The sequence below is a fragment of the Zingiber officinale genome, chromosome 4B (assembly GCF_018446385.1).
Source record: "Zingiber officinale cultivar Zhangliang chromosome 4B, Zo_v1.1, whole genome shotgun sequence".
NCBI classification, from domain to species: domain Eukaryota; kingdom Viridiplantae; phylum Streptophyta; class Magnoliopsida; order Zingiberales; family Zingiberaceae; genus Zingiber; species Zingiber officinale.
Genome location: NC_055993.1, coordinates 137,100,518 through 137,118,911, shown reverse-complemented (window position 1 = coordinate 137,118,911; position 18,394 = coordinate 137,100,518). Strand labels below are relative to the sequence as shown.

Here is an 18,394-nt window from a genome sequence, read left to right as displayed (position 1 = left end):
CGTCTATAAACCTTCCTCCGCCCCATCCCAAAATATATCCGTACGCGTTTCCCGTGTAACATCGAAGCGGCCGGTCTACTCTCTCTTCCTCTTTCTTTCTTCCATCCTTGGCCCCGACGACGAACGCCATGAACTCCCTTATCAACGCTTCCCCACACCCTAAACTTAGTTTTTCTCGATTACCTTCTCAGATCCCATCCAGATTCCTGAGCTCGAGCAATCAGGTTCCTTGCCTGCGCCGGAAGCACGCAGTCGGACGCCTCTTCGTTCGATCCGATGCTGCAATTGATGAGGTCGAGCATCTCGTATATGGACACTCTAACCCGTCGATCTCGTCTTCCTACCGGCCGAACGAGATTCCTAAACCCAATCAGACGGTGCTGGAAGCTCAGGCGCGGGTGTGCACTGGGCCGGAGCAGACGAGACCACTATCAGAAGAACAGGCATTCAAGGTTCTCGACACAATACTTAAGTCAGGTGATTGCTTTAATTGTCTAGTTCGGTATCAGTAAATTTGAGTCGAAGTGAAGATAGCATCCTATTATTTTGCCTTCCTTTTGAAATTAACTCGGTATTCATTGCTGATTATTCCCTTTCTCGATTAGCTACTGTATCTATGAAAAACTATTGTTTAGTTGTCTTGGTGAATGCAGTGAGATTACCTCTTGTTTGTATGATTCCATCTTTGTGGACTCGTTTATGCTGTTTCCCATAGTAACAATGCTTACAAAATCTCTTGGACAAGCTTAGGTCAACTGAAAGAATAAGCTTTTTCTTCATCAATACCTCTATCCATTAGTCACTCATGCTCAAGCCTTTGATACCATAGTTACTAGAACCCTCTCCAACTCTGAACTGCTGCTTATTGGTGTTTGGCCCTCTCGAGCCTGAGTCGGTAGCTGCTTAAGGATGGCCGTTTGATCTGATTATTCCTGCTGTAGTTTCCGGATGTGAAGCAGCTCCTTTTTTTTTCTTTTTTTTTTTGAAAGGAGGGTTTACCTCCTTCAATACCCATGAATGGCGTTGCCTACTGCTGGAAAGTTTCAGACATATTGATAACAACATAAGAAATATCACCAATAATAGAATTTCTCTATAATTTATAAAATAATCCAGCACAAATACTTTTAATAGCAATAATAGTACTTTTTGATACTTTGAGAATGCCATCATAACCCATGAACTTGTATACTTCATATTCTAAAATAGGCAAAGAGATCAAACTTTGGGATATATTCGAAATATGTCTCACATTTTCAAGAGTTCTCATAGCTTCATTAGACATCTTGAAACTAACCAAACCAATGCCAAGTGTTATACTACTTGAATTGTTGCTTATCTTCACTATGCTGCTGTATGGTTCATATGGGGTAAACAATGATTTGAAAGGACATATGAATGGTGGCACTGGTGTCAAGCATACAATCTTGATAATATGCATTATAGCCTACTACTAACACTCATCCATCATTAACTTTGATGTAATCACCTCATCCATCATTAGCTTTGATGTAATCATCACCTCAACTTGGTTGTCTTCATTAGGATTCTCATTGTTGTCGCTATCTTTCTTTACAGAATGTATATATTTCCTTTTCCAACAATTCTTCTTCAAGTGGCTACTTTTGCCAACAAAACCAAGCATTGTTACCGTTCTTCTTACCTCATGTTTGTTGGATTTTGGGCGGCGATGTGAGTAGTCCAAAAGTCTTCCAGTTCATAAGCTCTTCTTCTTGCCACCATGCTCATAAGTTTTTCCTGTTGCCATGTGAGTCTCCATTTTTGCAATACTAGAATTCCCACCAAAAAACCTTTGTTGAAGTTATTTGCTAGTAAAGCACTGCCAAATGAATCATAATCAATAGAATTATGTTTGCTAGGAAGAAAAGTGGTAACCAAGTGATTCTAGCACTCTGGCAAAATGTAAAGCAATAAAACTACCTTGTCCACATCCTTAATTTTCTCCTCAACACTTTCCTATTGGCAAAGAATGTTGTGGAACTCATTTCAATTGTTCAATTTCTTCTCTCTCCTTTATTTTTAAAGTAAATGCCCTCTTCAAGAAATATTAAATCAATTGGAAATATTCTCTTCTTCCATTTGCATGATCCATGATTAAGTTCAATGCTATATAGCATTGAGGCCACACTCCCTTTTTCACAAGTTGATTTACCCTATGTTGTGGACGCTTTGAACTTTCAAAATTTATGAGAGATACATAATCTCAAAGAATTAAGAAATATTACATTTCATCTTGGCCAATCAAAACAAATGAAAAAAGAATAACTTGTCTCCTGTGGTATATCAATTATCTGGTTATTAGACATTGATCTGTGAAGTTTACAACAGATGCAACATCTAAGAGACTTAAGGAAATAGTCAAATTGTATTCTAGTATTTGCATACTCTCTGTTATCTAGTTGGCTGCTGGTTTGAACACAACAGTTTGTTTTCCAGCTACTCTCTTTTCAATAAGTTTACTAATAGGTGTTACTAACTATCCATTTAATATTCTTCACCAACTTTTTTTTCTTCTTTTGCTTCATTATATGATAAAGAAATAGCTGGTGAAAGAATAATATGCAATGAAGGAATAGTAACTAGATCTCCATGATGATTCATAATAGTAGTGAGGATTGCTATCCATTCATCACAATCTACTATCTAATAAGATTACATGTTTCTTAAGCTAGGGGAGAACTCAAGGATGAAGAAGTTTCAAAAGCACAACTTGGTGCTTTTTTTGCTGGAATGACAATAAGGGCAAACTCTTTTCCTGAACACACACAGTGGAGTGAGGGTGAAAGGCGTGCAATGGATTTCTTTTGGCCACGCCTTTTGCATGTTCTTCCACAAGACATAATCTTCATAGCTGATCCAGAGGGCACAATTATGGGATCTGGTTGTTCAATAGGCCCAAATTATGGTGGTGATGGAATTGCTGAGATGAGACTTGTGGGTGCGTTAAGGGAGGTTCTAGCAGGTGGTCATTTAGGCTATGAAGAGGTTCAAGGTGTTCTAAGGGACGTTCTTCCACTGAACTCGGATGATGTTGGGTCTTCAAGTGTGAATGAGTCACTGCTTGCTGCTTTTCTTATAGGGCAGAGGATGAACAGAGAAACAGACCGTGAGCTTAAAGCATACTGTCTAGCATTTGATGGTGAACTAGGTAAGGCTTTCCTTTGTGCATCCAACTAAAATTCAAGTTCTTAAATAATTTTCTGCTACCAATTTCTGTATGATCGATCAGGGCCACTTCCTATTGCTGATGTTAATTCCTTGACTCACTATGGTGAACCCTATGATGGAAATACACGATTCTTCAAGAGTACGCTGTTTGTAGCTGCAGTTAGAGCTTGCTATGATGAATCTTCTCTCATTCATGGTGTCCAATGGATGGCACCTAAGGTTAGAGTCCTATGTACACGATCAATTTCAGAGAGTTGTAATCAAATTAGGTTGATATATGATATTACCTAGGATGTCCAGAACTGTTGAGCTTGTAGATCTTAGTTCATTATGATTTGCAGGGAGGAATAACAGAAGGGCAATTGCTGAAGTTCATGGGTGCAAATACCCATCTGTCACCAGCACATGCGAAGATACTACTGGAAGTATGCTTCAAACTGTATTTACAGCTTGTCATTGTATTTTTGGGGGGAGTTTAGTGTTATATCATGTGGATCTTTCAGGATGAAAATGTTGGCTTCGCTTATGTAAATCAGAAAGAAGTTCAGCCATCACTGTAAGGATGCATTTTATTTCCTTCACACAATTCATTGGAATGTTCAAAGTTTTTCATAAACTTTTAGGTAAGTCTACCTATTGAGGACCTTATTCAACATGGTTCAATTGGTAATTGCTACTGATATTTGTCATAGAATCTCTGAATAAGGATTCAATTAGCTGTAGTAGAAGAGTATGAATATGAAATTATTATATATCATCAGACCTTCTGATGGACAAATTAAGCTTGCAAATGTTAGGAATTCTATTTCGCCTTCGTGCTGATGAATATTCCACTACTTCTTATCATGTAGCCAGGTTGCATCTATTTAATTGATTCATGTGGGAGGAGGAAATTTGTATTTAACAAGTCTTTCATTCCAAGTCATGTAAATCAAAGTATGTAGAATCATATGCTTACATATTTTAATGTGCAGTGCAGTTCATGGATAAGCAGTTGATTTTTAATTATATTAATTGAAGCCGGTTTAGCAAAAACTCAGTTTAATCAGCTTTATCTAACTTGTTAATTTCATACTATCCACACTCAAAATCTGATTTTTTTTTCCTATTAGATTACCCTTGAAATATTCATGAAGAAATTGCAAGGAAACGACACTGCTTTTATTATGAATAAACCTTCTGCAAAGTTAATGTTAAACTTGCTTGATATGATTGTGCCTACTGCTGAGGAACATTTTGTCCTATTAATTCTATTATCATGGTATTGTTGGAAACTTGAAATAAATGAATTCTGAGTTCTCTTTTATTATCTCTTTATATCTCATCTTTGATTAACACTCTTTGATTGTGTATTCCCATTGCTTTATATCTGTCTAAAAGAAAGTTGATTTGTTTAGTTATTAATGAGCTTGCTCTGTGAATGTCAACATGCATTTTTGCATCCTTAGACTAGTATGTTCTGTTAAATGATTGTTATTGTTAATAGTTTATTACTTTCAACTTTGAAAATGGCCAGACCATGTTCTTTTATTACCTGGCATTCACTTTAGATAAACATGGAAATCAGATGATGTGATCTGTGACTTAGCTGTTTCTGAAACCAGATAATCTAGACACCAATCTTCATGCTGATGGTTATGTTGCAGATATTCTCTAATTGGCCTAAGGGAGCATATTAAGAAACGTCCCCCCTTGGCAACCACAGAGAAAGTGCAACAGTTTGTTAGGGTGAGTTGAAACTTGTGCATATCACCTGGTAGATTTCCTATTATACTGTTATTTTATGCATATCATATTATAGGGTTGGCATTATCAAATGGTCCAGTATAATTTGTTTATCACTCGTATTTCATTCATAACTCACCAATAGATAAATATAGTTTCGTGTGATTGTTCTGTACGTTGTTAAATGAGTATGCCATGCATTTTCCCCATTATTATAATAAGAAAATCTGACAAATTATTATTAGGTATGGAATTAGAAGCTTTCATGTAATAGTACCATAGTACCGTTAATAAATTTTGGATCCCTGAGTTTGCTTGACCTTGTAAAATGCTTTGTTTCTGAATGCCCATTATACAATGAAAATCCTGCTGCAGTACAAGATGATTTTCTGATAATTAAAATGTTTTATAATGGTGCTTATTTAATTTCCTTTCTTTAAGTACATAAATTTAAGAGTTAGTGCAATTTGGTGACCTTCTGGCATGAACTTTTCTCATTATTGTGGGCTTGAAAATTAGTATTCATGTATAGCAACTTAACCAGATATGTTTGTTTTGTTAGGCAAAGGGAAGAGAAGCTATTGTTTCTGGATTCTATCATGGAGGTTATGAAAATTCAATGTTGATGCTTATGAAGAGAAGGAGAGTGCATTCTGGTTTGGTTATAAAGGTGGGCAGCTTCTCTTCCATTCAAGACTACAAATGTTGCTTATTGCTATGCTCTTTTACCAAGCGTTTGTGCTAATTATTTGGAGTCAACTACATGAATTTTATCACTCCATTGAGCTTATATATATATATATATATATATACACATTGACCATGTTTCCTTTAATCTTATTCTACCCCTTGCACCTTCTATTATAATTGATTTGGCTTTTCTAGCTAAAGAATTGATTGGTGACTTTCAACATGTTCATACCATTCCAACATATTTTCTCATTTGTAGTATTTCTATATTATTATCTATATATATATTAGATACCATATCTATATATATTCGTTACCATAATATCAATATATATTAGTTAATATATGTATGTCAATTAGGCTAATTGTCAATTATGCTAATTATCAATTAGCCTAATTATATCATGTTACTAAATTAGATCCCAAGGATTTGAAGTGTATCTTCTTTTGTTATTCTCGTATTCAGAAAGGTTATAGGTGTTATTGTCCAGTATTACAAATAGCTTGTCTCAATTGATGTTACCTTCATGGAAGACACACCTTATTTCTCATCGTCACCTATTCAAACTCGTCAAAGGGTGGAGGATTATTTGTGTAAGTACTCCAAGGTAGTTTTAACATGGTCAACCGAGTTAAGTTAAGTCCTGTGTGTGTTTGATGTCTTGTGTCTAAGTGTGCAGGAACTTAGGAGCACAAGAAGTTGAGCGGAAGACGCAACTAGCGAGAATGATGACACGGGAAAGAAGTCGACTGGCTGGTGCGTTCGAGGTATGAGGTGTTGCGGAAGAGTACGGTGGACGAGAAGGAAGCGCGCAATGCTTCTAAGGCCGAGAAGCCGGAGCGAAAGACTGCTTGAGGAGAAAGTTGAAGTTGGGTTCGGGTGAGCTCAATTCCAGACAGTCGGAGCATCACCCAAGCGAGCAGGGAGAAAAGACTATTTGGATGAATAGTCTCAAGGCGCCTCCAATGACTTTGAAGGTGCCTCGAGCTTCAGTAGTGAAGTTGCTGTATACGGGACCTAAGGCGCCTCCAGTGTACTTAAGGGCGCCTCGCATGAACAGTGCGAAGGCGCCTTCAATACTCGTTAGCCAAAGATAAAGTTTTATCTTTGGTAGATAAAACTTGATCTATTGAAAGCGCCTTGAACCTACTTGAAGCGCCTCCGAGCTACAGATAAATTTTTCCAGAGACTATAAAAAGACTCCTTGAGATAGAAAATTAACAATAACTTGAACAACTACTATTGTAATCATTCCTAGTCTTTTTCTTGAGTTGTCAATGTCTGTAAGAGGCTATTTCGCATTCAACGAATGAGTATTTCTAGTAGAGCTTGTAGGATCCATGACGTGCTAGAGGGGGGTTGAATAATACTCGTGGCTTTTTCACTCGTTTCGAAAAATACAGAATAACGCAGCGGAATAAAGAACAAGTAAAACAAATGCCAAGTTGACACATTTGGTTTTACTTGGTTCGGAGCCTATGATGACTTCTACTCCAAGGCTCGCGATTGTTGATCGCTTACGTTGGGCAATCCACTATCAATTCGTAAAGGCTTTACAGATATACAAGTACACGTATTAAAACAATGAAAAGAGACTGTGTTACCAACAATAAAAAAGTAACTAAAAGTTCGTCGATTGTTGGAGCAGTAGTTGCACGTTGTCAAAGCGCTTTGGAGCAGCACATAGAGCATAAGTAGTTTTGAATTCGGTTGTCTCAAAGTGTTGGCTGAGATTTATAGCCACCTCAGACCTGATCCAGACCCATTGATCTCAGGATCAGGTTTGACCCGACTCTTATCAGTCGACTGATCTTCTCATCCAGGTTTTGCTGCTTCGGATAGAAGTCTTCGTTCGATCGACCGAATGACGGGATCGATCGACCGATCCCCAGCTCATCTGGTCCGATCAACTCGGCTTGACCACGCCAATGCCTATCCACTGTTCGGTCGATTGAACCCCAGGTTTGGTCAGCCGATCCCTTGGTTGAACCCGATCAGTTCGCTGAAAATCTAATCTGTTTGCTTGGAGGTTCAGTCGACCGATCTCCGGTTCGGTCGACCGATCAAGGCCAAAATTAACCTTTCACAATTATTAGTTTCCCTGCAAAACAGAGTTAGACAAATAGCAAATAATAGTAAAGCAATATATGACTTTTGACAGTCTTCGGACTGTCCAGTTCTGACTTTCCGATTTCCTCCGAAAACCCTAGGTCGAACCGACGCCTACTGTTTCCTCTTTGGGGAGCTCGTCCTCACCTACTCCTCTCAGGAGAGTTTACCTATTGCTAGACCCTCCAGACCGTCTGGATTTTTGCTCAGCACCCGAGACTTCAAGTCTTCATGCTGGACGTTCGCTCTATGACCCATCCAGACTTTCACCTCGTCCGCGGCCATCAAGATTTTCACTTAGAATCCTCGACTCTAGGATTTCACCCAAAGTTCACGACCCGCCAAGACTTTCTACCTAGGGTTACCACCCCTAGGACCTAGGGTTACCTCCCCTAAGGTTTTCCATAACCTAGGATTACCACCCCCTAGGATTTAGGGTTACTTCCCCCTAGGATTTAGGGTTACCTCCCCCTAGGGTTTTTCATCTGCCTAGTATCCACTAGGGCTTTTGCCTAAGAACACTTAGGACTTTCCTGCAAGCTCAATCACATTTGTTAGATAACAAGACAACTTAACTTTGAATCCTTTGTCATTATCAAAACATAGGTTCGATCGTCTAGTGCTCACTGCACTAACAGAGCTTTTTAGCGCTTTGGATTAACAACCATCTAGGTTGTAATTAAGTAGTTCTAGCCTTCTTACTTTCCGTCCTTAGTTGTTCATTTTTTGCAATTCATTTTTGTTTAAATTAATTATGCATCCTTGCTAAGCAAAGCAAGAGATATTTTTTTTAAACTTTGGGTTCAGGCAATTCACCCCCTCTTGCCGGCCTAACGGGACCAACAATTTGTTGGTATATTCTATCACATCCTCTGTAGTCGTCTCGGAATCGACTCCTATCAAGCCAACTATTATTCAAGTCTTTTCCAAGTGTCAGTCTACTGATTCATGTTGACACCTATTATTCAAGTCTTTTTCAAGCGTCAACCTACTGATTGATGTCTTGCACCTACTACTTCGTCATTAGATCCAGATCTAGTCTCGAGTGATAATCTTCCTGTTACATAAAGGTAAACGTCAGTGCACTTATCCTACTTCTTTTGTTTTTTATAATAGCTTTTCACTTGACTCTATCTTTATTCCTAAAATTGTTCGTGAGGCTATATCTCATCCTGGTTGGAAAGATACAATGATTAAGGAGATGAATGCTTTAGCTGAAGCACTTGGGACTTGGTCTACTACTTTTAGGGAAACGGGCTATTGGATGCAAATGAGTATTTGCAGTTAAAGTCAATCCGGATGGGTTAGTTGACGGATTAAAAGTCTGTCTCGTCGTTAAAGGCTATGCTCAAACCTATAGGGTAGATTATTCTGACACTTTTCAAAGATGATATATGTTTAATTGTTTATTTTAATGGTTACTACTCATCATTGGCCTTTACATCAACTTGATATCAAGAATGCTTTTCTTCATGGTGATCTTCAAAAATGAAGGTCCCTTGGCGGCCGGTTAGAGGGGGGTGAATAGCCTTGCAAAGGAATACAAACCTTCCTCTAACTTTAGCTTTATATTAAACTAACACTTGCATAAATTAAATAAGAAACTAGAAAGAAGTGGCACAACGAGGTTTACTTGATTACAACCAGGGAGGTTGTTAATCCAAGAAAGTTGAAGCTCACTATCAAAGTCTCCTTTAGGCGGAGAAACCTCTTGCAGTAGTTAAAGCACTCAAAATGCAAAGCTAGACAAAGGAAATTGTTTACAAGTGTTCTGTCTAAGCTTCTGGGACCAGGATTGTATTTATAGCTCTGGTCGGGGCGCCTAGAAGGGTTCCAGGCTGGAGGGGGATAAAATGTTATCCCCGTCGCAACGAATCACGTTTGACGCGATATGGATAATTTTCATGGTCCGGGCGCCCGGACCGTTCGAGCGTCCGGACCGTTCGAGCACTCGAACCAAGGTTAACTTTATGTTAACTTGTTTGGTCTGAGTTCTTGTTCCGGCTCCGCTCGCTTGAGTCCGGGTCTTCCGCTCCGGCTCCGCTTGCTTGGGTGATTTCGGCCATCCGGAATAGGGCTCACCCGAACTCATTTTTCGGTCTTCGAGCAATCTTCCATTTCGGCTTCTCGTCCCTTAGAAACGTCGTGCGCCTCCTTCCCGTCCGCCCGCGTACTTTTCCGCAGCACCTCATCCCTCGGACGTACCGCGCCCGTCGACTATCTGTCATGCCGTCCTTCTCGCTAGTCGCGTCTTTCGCTCGATTTCCTATGCTCCTAAGTTCCAACACACTTAGACACAGGGGTTAAAAATCAACAGGACTTAATTTGACTTAGTTGATCACATCAAAACTACCTTGGGGTACTAACAATCTCTCTCTTTTTATGTGAGCAACCCAAGTTAAGTTAGGGTAAACAAACATAAAGAAATAGTAACAAGGTAATAAATTTGGAACTCAATAATATGTAAAAAAAATTAAATTACTCTCCTCCTAGACTTAATCTTCCCTTTTTCCCTTTGATCACATTAAATAGGGTACTTTTAAAGTGACTTTGGAAAAACTAAAATTAAAGTTTAAGGGAAATCAGAAAAAAAATTTAAAAATTTATATTTGAATAATTAATTCATAGAAAATTTTCCAACGGTTAAAAAAAATTCTGAAGAATTGTTTAGATATAAAAAAATAAATTTTCTAAAATAAGTCTAACAAATATGATTTTTGTTAAATGAATTTTAATGATTAGAATTTTTCTAATATAAATTTTGACAAACTATTTAAAGCATAAATTAAACTGATTAAATGTTTCACAGTTAGTCAATTAAACATTTTATTTCAGTAATTGGCTTCTATGCTGTGGCAAGGCACTAGGCCTTCTTGGATATTGGAACAATAATCACTTTCTAGACAAAGTCTTTTAAAGAAATTAAATATTTAACTTTCTCTTTGAAAGTCGAAAAAAAAAATAATTAACTTAAGCATGTTTTTGGAACCCAATATAGATTCCTTCCTAATGAGTTAATTAAAAATTTCTGACGAATATATTTTCTAGATAATTTTCTAATTTTCCCCTTGTAATATCTAAATTGTCAATTTAATCCTTTATAGTTCCTGAAAGTTAAAGCAGATAAATTTAAACATGCAGAATTTTTTAAGTTTTCTATTTGATCCTTTAAATTTGTATTCTCAATTTTTAATTTCTCAAGATCTTCTATTTCTATTTTTAGTTGTTTATTTTCAGTTTTAATCTTGTTGAGATCTTCTAATCGACAAGATAGAGCTAAGGTTGATTTTAACTCTTTATTTTCTTTTTCTAACTTACAGTAATTTTTCAATAATAGTTTTATAAACTGAAATTACTTGTCAAGAGAGAGAAACCGTACTTGATTTATCTTGTCGATCCCGCAATCTAAAGCCCCCTGAAGTGTTGCTTTCTTTTGATGTCGCTCCTCCTTTATCGATGCTCTCGATGCTCATTTCGGACGAACTTGTTTCGTCTTCGTCTTCTTGGTGACTTGCCACTAGCGCAAGTCCGATGAGGGCTTCGATCTCTGACTCGGACGACGTTTCGTCTCATATCGCCTTTAGATTATGCTTGGTATGGGCTGACTTCTTATTCTGTTCTTTGTCCTTGCTCTTCAATTTAGAGCAGTTGTCTTTCACGTGCCCTTCTTCATTGCAGTGGTAGCATCTTATCTTTCTTTTTCTTTTTGTACCCTGCACTTGATTAAATCTTTTAAGTTTAAATAATTTTTTAAATCTACTTACCATAATGTCATTTCATCGTCCTCGAGAGAAGATTCAGAATCTCGTTCGTCTATCTTTGCCTTTAAGGCAATATTGTGCTTTGACTCCTTCAGATCTGCACATCTCGTTTCATGGACTTCAAAAGTTGAAAACATTTCTTCTAAAGTACTTGATTCTAGATCCTTAGATATATAATAAGCATATACTATTGATGTCCATTCAGTAGTTCTTGCGTTAAGCGCGTACCTTAGCGAATCTCGGTTGCTTACCTTTTCTTCAAGATTCGTGAGTCCGGTGATGAATTCCTTGATTCTTGAGTGGAGGTGTGTGACTACTTCACCTTCTTCTAACTGGAGGTTGCTGATCTGGTTCCGGAGCAGGTCACGTCTCGCTAGTTTTGCCTCCGAGGTCCCTTCGTATAGTTCCAGGAATTTCTCCCAGAGCTCCTTGGCTCCGATACCATTGACTTTTTGAGGTGGTAAAACGCTAAGCAAATTAAACTCTGTTTTACCGTTTACCACGAAGTTAGCTTGCTACTTCGTCCATTGATATTCTTTTTTATCTTTCGGGGCTACAAAACCATATTTCATAATTATTAATAATTCAAAATCTGTTTTAAAAAATACCTCCATCTTCTAACTCGCGAATTCCCCCTCGAATTTCAGTGGGTTGATGCTTGGTCCGGCCATCTCGTGTGCTTCGTTCGGCAGTTAGTCCTCTTGAAGCGAACCCGCTCTGATACCACTTGTAGTTCCCTTGGCGGCCGGCTAGAGGAGGGTGAATAGTCCTGTAAAGGAAAACGAACCTTCCTCTAACTTTATAACTTTATATTAAACTCACACTTGCATAAATTAAATAAGAAACTAGAAAGAAGAGGAAGTTGTTAATCCAAGGAAGTTAAAGCTCACTATCAAAGTCTCCTTTAGGCGGAGAAGCCTCTTATAGCAATTAAAGCACTCAAAATGCAAAGTTAGACAAAGGAAATTGTTTACAAGTGTTTTGTCTAAACTTTTGGGACCAGGGTTGTATTTATAGCCTTGGTCGGGGTCCTGGAGGGGATAAAATTTTATCCCAGTCGCAACGGATCGCATTTGACGCGATATGGATAATTTTCATGGTCCAAGCGCCTGGATCATCCGAGCGCTCGGACCAAGGTTAACCTTATGTTAACTTGTTTAGTCCGGGTTCTTGCTCTGGCTCCACTCGCTTGAGTCCGGGTCTTCCACTCCATCTCCGGCTCCGCTTACTTGGGTGATTTCGGTTATCCGGAATAGGACTCACCCAAACCCATTTTCCGGCCTTCGAGCAATCTTCCGCTCTTGCTTCGCGTCCCTCGGAAATGTCACGCGTCTTCTTCTCATCTGCTCGCGTATTCTTTTGCAACATCTCGTCCCTCGGACGTACCGAGCCCATCGGCTCTCTCCCGTGTTGTCCTTCTCGCTAGCCGCGTCTTTCGCTCGACTTCCTGTGCTCCTAAGTTCCTGCACACTTAGACACAGGGGTTAAAAACCAACAGGACCTAACCTGACTTGGTTGATCACATCAAAACTATCTTGGGGTACTAACAAAAAGGTGTATACGGAGCAACCTCCTGGTTTTGTTGTTCAGGGGTTGTCAAGGCAAGTTTGTCGTGCTTGGCTTGAAAAATTTAATCAGGTTGTTAAAAAGTTTGGTATGATGAAAAGCAAGTCTAATCATTCTATGTTCTACAAGCAGGAGCTAGTATCATTCTATTAGTTGTATATGTGGATGATATTATTATCACTCGAAGTGATACTGTGGGAATCTCATCACTTAATCTTTCATTCATACTTAGTTTAATACAAAAGACTTATGGGTGCTAAAATATTTCTTAGGTGTTGAAGTTACGAGGAGTAAAAAAGGTGTACTTCTATCTCCAAGAAAATATGCCCTCGACTTATTAACTGAGACAAGCAAATTGTGAGAAAAGTCATGTAGTGCTCCTGACTCATAACATACACCTCTCAAGAGATGGAGAACTATTTGAACATCCTAAGAAATATCGAAGGTCAGTTGAGAAGTTGAATTACCTTACTGTGACTCGTCCAGATATTACATATTCGGTTAATATTGTTACTTAGTTCATCTCCAACCATTTATCATTGGGCAGTGTTAGAGTAAATTTTGTATTACTTAAAGGGAGCACGTGAATGGGGTATCGTATATGAAATCATGGGCACACTCATATTTTAGATTATTATATCTTTATTGGAGGAAATTTAGTCTCATGGAAGGGTACGAAGTTAAATATTGTGTCACGGTTGAGTGCAAAGTCAGAATATAAAGCTATGGCACGGTCTGTGTATGAGATAATGTGGATATATCAACTTTTGATTGACATAGAATTTAAAATTTCAGTACGAGCTAAACTGTGATGTGATAACCAAGTTGCTCTCTTTCGTGCATCGAATCCAGTCTTTCATGAGCAAACTAAACACGTTGAAATTGATTGTCATTTTGTTCATGAGAAAATATTTCTACGAGATATGTGAAGACTAAAGAACAACTCTCGGAGACATCTTCACAAAAACTTTAAATCCGGTTTGGATTGATTATCTTTGTAACAAGTTGGGTATGATTAATATCTATGTTCAAACTTAAGGGGGAGTATATATATATATATATATATCTTTGTGTATATATTAGTTAATATATATCTGTCGATTAAGTTAATTATCAATTAACTTAATTATAATTTCTTAAAATAAATCTCTGATTTGTATATAAATAATACCTCACTATGCAATGACGTAGATAAATTCTTTTTATCTCAGTTAACATATATCATCTCATCAAATGATTAAATTTGATTTACGTCACCATCAATTTCGAGTATTGTTTGGCGTGACATGTGACTAACGGTAAGCTTTGTTAATTTATTTGACTTCTTATGTCAAAACATAATCTATAATCCCCATGTTAACTGAGGTGAGTTTCAATTGTATCTCATTTAAAAACTGTTCTATATATTCTGCTGTAGGGAGAAGAAGGTGCACTTTCAATGACAACAAAATCAAGAGCTGCTAATGCTTCAAAAGGTCTTCCAGTGAATCACTGTTCAGGTTTCCGCTCACCACGATTGGATGTTCTCACCGACATTGATGGTATCAGCCTTTTCAATTTATTTGTTTTGGTCTATTCAGATTCTTTTACCCAATTCTGGAATTTTAGCAAACATGTTTGGTTGCAGCTGAAAATTGTATGGTGTATCAAAGTTAAATAAATTTGCCCTCCTTTTCTCCAGGAATTTCTCGTGAAAGCTTTAGTATTGATGTCAATGCAGAAGATTATGGTTTTGAACCAACGGATACTCCAAGAACTGATAGATCGGTAGCCACTTACCTCCATTTATTCTTCCAATACATTTGGATTGATATGCTTCTCACTTGATTAGAGAAACTGGTGTCCACCCATTCTACTGATTAATCAGTGGAATCGGTCCTTTCCTTCGACATATCTTACAAACTTTAGAATATCTTGGACAACTTCCTACCTAATTTAGTTACAAATAATCTCTTGGTTTCATTATTATCAAGTTTTGTTTATTATAGTAATGGGATTATCAATAATGACGAATTTCAGAGTTAAATTTAAGCTGGTGCACAGTATACATCTGATGAAGGGTTTGCTTGATAACTTGCATTTCTGTCAGTGCATCAATATCTTTAGCTTTCTGTGTCAGGTTCGGAAGAATATCGAGTTGGGTCTGGCAGCTCTAAAAGGTGAGAAAGGACCGGCGTACGACAGGATTGTTCTTAATGCAGGAATGGTCGATCATTTGATGGGTTGCGCCGGCGCTGAGGACGTTATAACTGCACTTGACAGGGCTAGAGAAGCCATTGATAGTGGTAAAGCGCTGAAGCGGCTCATGAGCTACATACAGTCGTCGACCAAAGTGTTGTAGTTTCACCAAGATCAGTTAAACTGAGATCACCTCACAATCTGTAGCTGAAATGTGCATTGGTAAAGAATGAAACAAGTTGAAGCTTGTCCCGTCACTGCTCTGCTAAATTCTCGAAGGTCCCCAGAAGATGCAAGTTGATGAAATGCTTGTAAAATTATTTTGATGTCTTTCCCTTCTTCGGCTCCCTTTGTTCTTTTGAATGAGAGAGACAGTGAGAATAACACTGATTTGCTATCTGACAAGGCCAGAGAAATTAAGAAACCTGTTTTACGAGGTGATTCATGTGCTAAAGCAATATCTGCTGAAATGCAGTGAATTAATTAGTTGTACGAGTTTTTCAATTTCCTGTGAATTATATCTTTTTCGAGGAATTTACTTGCTAATCACAGTCCTTAATTTCCACAAAGTAAATTTTGGTCCTCAGTAGAATCTCACTAATAACATTTCTAATATTTTCACTAATAAAATATATATTTGTGATCTTTATTTTTGTATGCATGATTTCTAGCACTAGAAATTAGAAATAAACTTAATAAGGTGCAGAATAACCTACTCGACTTAACTTCGGATTGTGATTTTAATGAAATATTTTTTCTAATTGTAGTGTTATTTAACTCTGGATAAGTGTGTTTATTCGCTAACTGTGTTCTGTGTCAATATCAAGTAGATTGATTGCATCCCCAGAGCACGAAGATGCTGCCCTCCTGCTCTGTTTGATCATCATCATCACAAAGTTTGCCTGCAGCAGATACGCCGCAGTCTTCTTATACGATGCACTCCATACCGGTCACATCAAAGCCTATTCCTGTTGTGTTTCGGAGTTGCCATCAGTTGCCTGACGGATAAATGGATGCACCAAATCTCTCCTTTCACAGTTCGGATTTTGCTGGCACAACTCAGATTTAAAGAAAAATAAAATAAAATAAAATAAAGAGGATTTTACTGGCACAACTCAGATTTAAAAATAAAATAAAATAAAATAAAGGGGAAGAATAGAAAGAATTTATTTTTAATAAAATTAATAAATAATAAAATTTATTAATACTTTTATTATGGTAAAAGGTGATTCGCTTGCCCTCAACGTCTCCGTCAACTCGTCCCTAGACGGAGAAGGTAAATTACGGGGGCTACTAGCTCAGACAATGACTAGTGCATAGGGAAGGGCAGGAACCCGATTACTAGCCAGGATTTGACCCCCATACCTCATTGTGACAACACCCCATGTACTAGTCACTAGTCCATCCCAAGAGGATAAAATATATTAATAATCTTAGTTGGTATAGTAAGAAATGGAATCTGTCCTATGGGAGATTCCATTGTTATTTATGAGGAGATAAATAAAAAAACTACAGTTGATTATTGCAAAGAGGACATTTTTCTCGGCTCATATTATTGATAATCTTAATGTATCTAAATGTGTTGATAAGAAAATATAATAGGCCTAGAATCTCTAACGAATTTTGTTGTATTGGAATACTAGCTAATCCAATCTAATTTTAATAATAGTAAAGGGTTTAAAGTTAAGTTGTATTGTGATCTAACAAACTTACCTGAATGTACATGCAAGACCTAGTTGAGGCTAGACAACGAATTCCTGGTCAAGGAATTGGACACGAAGTCCTAGTCAAGGGATTGAGCACGAAGTCCTGGTCAAGAGATTGAGTATGAAGTCCTGGTTAAGAGATTGGACGCATAATCCTGGTCGAGAGGATTAGGCACGAAGTCCTGGTCGGGTGGACTGGGCAGAAGACTTGGCAGATCCTGGCATACACCAGACGGAAGTTGTAGAAAATATGTTCTAAATGCATGATAGACGAATTAAATGCGGTAAAAACTTACAGCGATCTCCCGCAGATCCGCAATCGGCAATGGCGAAACTCGCTATCGGAAGAGCGATCACAAGATCGGAAAGCCCTCCGCAATTCCACAAACCAAATCCCGCCGCCTTGGATGTTCTCCTCTTACTCTCGTCTCCAACGCCCAATTTCACACGCCCTGAGCCTTGGACGGACCCCCTTTATATAGGGAAATATACTAGGGGCATAATGGACATTTCCATTATGTGTAGTTGGGAACATGGGCCACGTTCCTCACTATCCCCATTTCCAACATCTCCCACTCGTCCAAGGTAAGTCACTAAGACTAGTTCATTCAGGTAAGTCACAAAGACTAGTTCATTTAGGTAAGTCACAAAGACTTAATAAGTCACATAGACTATTAGAGAGTTTGGTCACATAGACCATATGAGAACATCCAATTCATACTTAGAGAAAATGGTTCGTGCGACAGCAAGCACACTGAGCGATAGTTGCTAAGAAGATTGTTACACCTTGACTTAGCCGCTCTTTGAGCAATCAATGCTAATAAAGTTGTTACACTTTATTTAGCTACTCAAATAAATTAGAGACACACTCTTTATGACACTTAGCCACTTTTCCTGGTGGCACATAGCCTTTATCCAGGATCCATCCAATCTTAAAATGACACACAGCCATTATCTTGAAGATATCCATGTCTTGCTATTTACCCACATTAAATAATTTTCATTTACATCGATATGAACATCTCTAATCCCTTATAATGACCACTATGTCATGAGCATGTTCCATATCCTATATTCACATTCATTTCCGTACATAACAGAAATGGGTCGACCAGTGAATAACAACAAAAGATGTAAATATATTTAATCTTCCTTTTTAGCTAGAATCAATTCATTTTAATCAGTCGCTTTCCTAGTTATGCTCCATAGACCGAATCATCCATAGCCATAGGATACACGCTAAAGTAGCAGACACTGATTAAAACTTCAAGTAGACAGCTAAATAGTCACTAAGGCAAAAAATTAAGATTAACATATAATCTCAAAGGTTTCACATAGTAGAGAAACAGGGATTTATTCTCCTACTACCTTTATTGTCGCAATAGCACATGTGGTATGAATCACATGCTACGATGTTATTCTCTTTACTAAAAAGAGTGCATGTTGTCTTCAAATTTAACATCGTACAG

At 37.9% G+C, this 18,394-nt stretch overlaps 1 protein-coding gene across 1 annotated transcript; it reads left to right on the top strand.

Moving 5' to 3' along the window:
* LOC121976959 (anthranilate phosphoribosyltransferase-like) lies at positions 1 to 15,753 on the top strand. The gene is made up of 10 exons (XM_042529401.1): positions 1 to 477; positions 2,690 to 3,169; positions 3,251 to 3,408; positions 3,531 to 3,614; positions 3,693 to 3,745; positions 4,836 to 4,917; positions 5,477 to 5,584; positions 14,459 to 14,582; positions 14,723 to 14,808; positions 15,161 to 15,753. Exons 1-10 carry the CDS (start codon positions 129 to 131, stop codon positions 15,380 to 15,382), a joined length of 1,746 nt encoding a protein of 581 aa, XP_042385335.1. The 5' UTR covers positions 1 to 128; the 3' UTR covers positions 15,383 to 15,753.
* The last annotated feature ends 2,641 nt before the right edge of the window (positions 15,754 to 18,394 follow it).